The 7,795-nt window shown below is 38.9% G+C and overlaps 1 protein-coding gene across 1 annotated transcript in view; it reads right to left on the minus strand.

Moving 5' to 3' along the window:
* The window catches only part of LOC133545611 (ras-related protein Rab-18-like), a 31,539-nt gene extending 30,401 nt beyond the window's left edge, over positions 1 to 1,138 (minus strand). Inside the window, exons 1-3 of the mRNA XM_061891357.1 lie at positions 936 to 1,138; positions 616 to 671; positions 482 to 543 (exon numbers count right to left, since the gene is read on the minus strand). Of these exons, the coding sequence (XP_061747341.1) occupies positions 482 to 543; positions 616 to 671; positions 936 to 1,003 (186 nt within the window). The 5' untranslated portion in view covers positions 1,004 to 1,138. The remainder of the gene's footprint in view (positions 1 to 481; positions 544 to 615; positions 672 to 935) is intronic.
* Positions 1,139 to 7,795: the final 6,657 nt, after the last annotated feature.

Below are 7,795 nucleotides of genomic sequence, written 5' to 3' on the forward strand. Positions count from 1 at the left end.
AGATCTACTATGGACTGGACTCTCACACTATTATGTTAGATCCACTATGGACTGGACTCACACATTATGCATTTGCGTCCCCTCCAAGGTTTCTCATTGTGCCATTGGGTTGAGTTTTTCCTTGCCCTAAAGTAGGATCTGAGCCGAGGATATCGTTGTGGCTTGTGCAGCCCTTTGAGACACTTGTGATTCAGGGCTATATTAGTAAACATTGATTTATTGATTGATATAGATTTAATTTATAGTATATAGTATTATATTTGAAGACTAAATATATCAGAATGGCGCCAGTGTGATTTTATTTTTCAGTGTGTGGCCCACAGTGGAAAAAGTTTGGACACCCCTATAGAAGTCATGCTCTATTATTTGGAGTAGTGCTATGTCTCCATCAACTGGACAGAAGTGGCACTGCAGCGTGTTTTTCCTTCACGCTCCTGTTCGAAATAACCCAAATGACAACAACTTCATGATCTTGTCTTACCCATATGGCGAGTTTGGCTTTGTTCCCATCAATAGATAGTGTCTTCACTTTGAAATCCACACCTTAAAGATTAAAACATTTATTTTAGAAGTAATTGACACAATAATGGAGAAGTTTGTGTGAGGAAAGGAAACCTATTGTAGCAGACTGTTCTGGGTCGAAAGTGTCCTCGGTGAATCTCAGGAGAAGACTGTTTAAAAAAATAAAATAGCTTTTGAAATAGTTGACATAACACTTTCTATTGTAACAGGAGACTTCCAAAACAAACGAGGGAGGAAGTAAAAGCAAAATCAAATATGTTTATAATTACACGTCGATCGTGATTTAATCATAACAAGTGTGTGTCGAATCTGCTGTTGGGAAAAACAGCGCTAATAAAACTTTACACAACAACGTCAACAAACTGAGCAGGCTAAGCTAGCGGGCTAGCTAGCTAGCTGAAGAGACAACAAACCTGGACTTCCCCACTCCGCTCTCGCCTATTATCAACAGTTTCAGAGTCGTCAACACGTCGTCATCCATATTCCGATGTAATGGTCGTTTGTTGGACGCCAAGGGTGTTGTTTTTTGTTTTTTTGTTTTAATGTGAGCAGCCTGGTGACTCCTGTCCTTAGCCGTGCCAGCCTGCGCACACACTGCGCCGCGCAACTTCCGCCCGTGGTGACGTCATCGATAATCTTCAAACGCAGGTGTGACGTAACTGTTGTCTTGCCTCGGGAGAAAAACACAATGGCCTGTCAGACCAAAGGTCACAGGGAGACAAGTATTGGATCTGCATTCTTCCATTGGTAGTAAGGTATTTATCTCTATATAAACATTGTTATATTATTATGAAACTATATTTTAAGACTGTAGTTTTTGCATATTTAGTTATCAAACAATTTTTTTCCAAAATGTAATAAGATTTTGCTGATAGGACATGATTTGGAAAGGGACACACCTGTTTATTTTAGGTGCTGAAGATTCACAAATGCCACCCGGTTTGGGTAATATACATACATACATACATACATACATACATATATATATATATATACATATACATATATATACATATACATATATATATATATATATCAATCAATCAATCAATGTTTACTTATATAGCCCTAAATCACTAGTGTCTCAAAGGGCTGCACAAACCACCACGACATCCTCGGTAGGCCCACATAAGGGCAAGGAAAACTCACACCCAGTGGGACATTGGTGACAATAATGACCCAGTGGGACGTCGGTGACAATGATGACTATGAGAACCTTAGAGAGGAGGAAAGCAATGGATGTCGAGCGGATCTAACATGATACTGTAAAAGTTCAATCCACAATGGATACAACACAGTCGCGAGAGTCCATCTTTGGATCCAAGACACAGCAGCGAGAGTCCCCAGCAGGAAACCATCCCAAGCGTAGGCGGACCAGCAGCGCAGAGATGTCCCCAGCCGATACACAGGCAAGCAGTACATGGCCACCGGATCGGACCGGACCCCCTCCACACGGGAGAGTGGGACATAGAAGAAAAAGAAAAAAACGGCAGATCAACTGGTCTAAAAAGGGAGTCTATTTAAAGGCTACAGTATACAAATGAGTTTTAAGGTGAGACTTAAATGCTTCTACTGCGGTGGCATCGCGAACTGTTACCGGGAGGGTATTCCAGAGTACTGGAGCCCGAACGGAAAATGCTCTATAGCCCGCAGACTTTTTTTGGGCTTTGGGAATCACTAATAAGCCGGAATCCTTTGAACGCAGATTTCTTGCCGGGACATATGGTACAATACAATCGGCAAGATAAGATGGAGCTAGACCGTGTAGTATTTTATACGTAAGTAGTAAAACCTTAAAGTCACATCTTAAGTGCACAGGAAGCCAGTGCAGGTGAGCCAGTACAGGTATATATGTATGTATATATGTATATAAAGGTATATACAGTATATATGTATGTATATACGTATATAAAGGTATATACAGTATATATGTATGTATATATGTATATAAAGGTATATACAGTATATATGTATGTATATATGTATATAAAGGTATATACAGTACAGGCGTAATGTGATCAAACTTTCTTGTTCTTGTCAAAAGTCTAGCAGCCGCATTTTGTACCAACTGTAATCTTTTAATGCTAGACATGGGGAGACCCGAAAATAATACGTTACAGTAGTCGAGGCGAGACGTAACAAACGCATGGATAATGATCTCAGCGTCTTTAGTGGACAGAATGGAGCGAATTTTAGCGATGTTACGGAGATGAAAGAAGGCCGTTTTAGTAACGCTTTTAATGTGTGCCTCAAAGGAGAGAGTTGGGTCGAAGATAATACCCAGATTCTTTACCGTGTCGCCTTGTTTAATTGTTTGGTTGTCAAATGTTAGAGTTGTATTATTAAATAGAGTTCGGTGTCTAGCAGGACCGATAATCAGCATTTCCGTTTTTTTGGCGTTGAGTTGCAAAAAGTTAGCGGACATCCATTGTTTAATTTCATTAAGACACGCCTCCAGCTGACTACAATCCGGCGTGTTGGTCAGCTTTAGGGGCATGTAGAGTTGGGTGTCATCAGCATAACAGTGAAAGCTAACACCGTATTTGCGTATGATGTCACCTAGCGGCAGCATGTAGATGCTGAAGAGTGCAGGGCCAAGGACCGAACCCTGGGGAACGCCACACGTTACCTTAACGTAGTCCGAGGTCACATTGTTATGGGAGACACACTGCATCCTATCAGTAAGATAAGAGTTAAACCAAGACAGGGCTAAGTCTGACATACCAATTCGTGTTTTGATACGTTCTATTAAAATATTATGATCGACGGTATCGAAAGCAGCGCTAAGATCGAGGAGCAGCAACATAGATGACGCATCAGAATCCATCGTTAGCAATAGATCATTAGTTATTTTTGCGAGGGCTGTCTCCGTGGAGTGATTTGCCCTGAAACCGGATTGAAAGGTTTCACATAGATTGTTAGACGCTAAGTGTTCATTTAACTGCTCCGCAACAATTTTTTCAAGGATTTTTGAAATAAAGGGAAGGTGAGACACCAGTCGGTAATTTACCATGAGGTCAGGATCGAGGTTAGGTATTTTAAGAAGAGGATGAATAACCGCTTTTTTGAATGCTAGGGGAACAGTGCCCGAGGAAAGTGATAAGTTTATAATATTTAGCACTGATGGACCTAATAATACAAAGAGCTCCTTGATCAGTTTCCCAAGAAGAGGGTCAAGTAAACATATTGTCTGTTTTATTCCATTTACACGTTGTAACAATTCCTCTAATGTTATTTCCTCAAAACGAGAGAAACTATTTTGGAGGGCAGTATCCGCCGTATATACAATCGTGTCAGTGTTAATAGAACCCCGTTGTAGCTGGGACGCATTGTCTTTAATCTCCTTTCTAATGACTTCAATTTTCTTACTAAAGAATTGCATAAAGTCATCAGCTGAGTGGGTTGAGCTACTGGAAGGAGTCCCTTGTTGGGTTAGCGATGCTACCGTACTAAACAAAAATTTAGGATCGTTTTTATTACGGTGGATGAGATTTGAGTAATATTTAGCTTTAGCTAAGGTAAGCATGCGTTTATAAGTTATTAAACCATCACTCCATGCTTGATGGTGCACCTCAAGTTTAGTCGTGCGCCATTTGCGTTCCAGCTTTCTACATAATAATTTCTGAGCTCTAGTTTCTTCTGTAAACCACGGGGTGCGCTTTTTTGGAGCCTTTTTTAACTTTAGCGGTGCTATGTTATCAATGGTTTCGCGCAGGGCGTCGTTAAAGTTGTTAGTGAGGTTATCAATAGAGCCCACATACTTTGGGAATGGTGCCATTACCGAGGGCAGTAGGTCAGCAAGAGTTGTCGTTGTGGCTGTATTAATGTTGCGGCTGCTATAGCAGTTATTATTATTATTAGTTTGACGAACATGCGTCTGAACCTCGAATTTTATAAGGTAATGATCGGACAATACTTTAGTATACGGGAGTATCGTAACTTTGGAAACGGTGATGCCCCTGACAAGCACTAGGTCTATCGTATTACCGTTGCGATGCGTGGGTTCATTTATTATTTGTGTGAGACCACAGCTATCAATTATAGTCTGGAGCGCTACGCACGGTGGGTCCGATGGGGTATTCATATGGATATTAAAGTCCCCCATTATGATTATATTATCGGCGTGTGTCACTAGATCAGCAACGAACTCTGAGAATTCATTAATAAAGTCCGAATAGGGCCCTGGGGGGCGGTAGATAACAGCCGGGTGTAGAGGCAGCGGTGTGACAGACCTCATAGTAAGCACCTCAAACGATTTATATTTATTATTTATGTTAGGACTAAGGTTAAAGTTTTCGTTGTATATTAGTGCAACCCCCCCACCCCTTTTGAGCGGACGGGCAATATGCGCATGTGTAAAGTTAGGAGGACATGCCTCATTTAGCGCAAAAAAGTCGTTTGGTTTAAGCCAGGTTTCGCTGAGACCGATGACGTTAAGATTGTTGTCTCTGATAATATCATTAACTAACAACGTTTTAGGAGACAATGATCTTATGTCACACATCATGTATCGCACATCATGTATCACACATCATATATCACACATCATGTATCACACATCATGTATCAAACATCATGTATCACACATCATGTGTCACACATCATGTATCACACATCATGTATCAAACATCATGTATCACACATCATGTGTCACACATCATATATCACACATCATGTATCACACATCATGTATCACACATCATGTATCACACATCATGTATCAAACATCATGTATCACACATCATGTATCACACATCATATATCACACATCATGTATCACACATCATGTATCAAACATCCTGTATCACAAATCATGTATCAAACATCATGTATCACACGTCATGTATCACACATCATGTATCACACATCATGTATCAAACATCATGTATCACACATCATATATCACACATCATGTATCACACATCATGTATCACACATCATGTATCACACATCATGTATCACACGTCATGTATCACACATCATATATCACACATCATGTATCACACATCATGTATCAAACATCATGTATCACACATCATGTGTCACACATCATGTATCACACATCATGTATCACACATCATGTATCACACATCATGTATCACACATCATGTATCACACATCATATATCACACATCATGTATCACACATCATGTATCAAACATCATGTATCACACATCATGTATCAAACATCATGTATCACACGTCATGTATCACACATCATGTATCACACATCATGTATCACACAACATGTATCACACATCATGTATCACACATCATGTATCACACATCATATATCACACATCATGTATCACACATCATGTATCAACATCATGTATCACACATCATGTATCACACATCATGTATCACACATCATGTATCACACGTCATATATCACACATCATGTATCACACATCATGTATCACACATCATGTATCAAACATCATGTATCACACATCATGTATCAAACATCATGTATCACACGTCATGTATCAAACATCATGTATCACACATCATGTATCACACATCATATATCACACATCATGTATCACACATCATATATCACACATCATGTATCACACATCATGTATCACACATCATGTATCAAACATCATGTATCACACATCATGTATCAAACATCATGTATCACACATCATGTATCACACATCATGTATCACACATCATGTATCACACATCATGTATCACACATCATATATCACACATCATGTATCACACATCATGTATCACACATCATGTGTCAAACATCATGTATCACACATCATATATCACACATCATGTATCACACATCATGTATCACACATCATATATCACACATCATGTATCACACATCATGTATCACACATCATGTATCACACGTCATGTATCACACATCATGTATCACACATCATATATCACACATCATGTATCACACGTCATGTATCACACATCATGTATCACACATCATGTATCACACGTCATGTATCACACATCATATATCACACATCATGTATCACACATCATGTATCACACATCATGTATCACACGTCATGTATCACACATCATGTATCACACATCATGTATCACACGTCATGTATCACACATCATGTATCACACATCATATATCACACATCATGTATCACACATCATGTATCACACATCATGTATCACACATCATGTATCACACATCATGTATCACACGTCATGTATCACACATCATGTATCACACATCATATATCACACATCATGTATCACACGTCATGTATCACACATCATGTATCACACATCATGTATCACACGTCATGTATCACACATCATATATCACACATCATGTATCACACATCATGTATCACACATCATGTATCACACATCATAATTTGAACGTCATGTATCAAACATCATGTATCACACATCATGTATCACACATAATGTATCACACGTCATGTATCACACATCATATATCACACATCATGTATCACACATCATATATCGAACGTCATGTATCAAACATCATGTATCACACATCATATAACACACATCATGTATCACACATCATGTATCACACATCATATATCGAACGTCATGTATCAAACATCATGTATCACACATCATGTATCACACATCATGTATCACACGTCATGTATCACACGTCATGTATCACACATCATGTATCACACATCATGTATCACACATCATGTATCACACATCATATATCACACATCATATATAACACATCATGTATCACACATCATGTATCACACATCATGTATCACACATCATGTATCACACGTCATGTATCACACATCATGTATCACACGTCATGTATCACACATCATGTATCACACATCTCGTATCACACATCATGTATCAAACATCATGTATCACACATCATGTATCACACGTCATGTATCACACATCATGTATCACACATCACGTATCACACATCATGTATCACACATCATGTATCACACATCATGTATCACACATCATGTATCACACGTCATGTATCACACATCATGTATCACACATCATGTATCACACATCATGTATCACACATCATGTATCACACATCATGTATCACACGTCATGTATCACACATCATGTATCACACATCTCGTATCACACATCATGTATCAAACATCATGTATCACACATCATGTATCACACGTCATGTATCACACATCATGTATCACACATCTCGTATCACACATCATGTATCAAACATCATGTATCACACATCATGTATCACACGTCATGTATCACACATCATGTATCACAC

The sequence above is a fragment of the Nerophis ophidion genome, linkage group LG28 (genome assembly GCF_033978795.1).
Source record: "Nerophis ophidion isolate RoL-2023_Sa linkage group LG28, RoL_Noph_v1.0, whole genome shotgun sequence".
NCBI classification, from domain to species: Eukaryota; Metazoa; Chordata; class Actinopteri; order Syngnathiformes; family Syngnathidae; genus Nerophis; species Nerophis ophidion.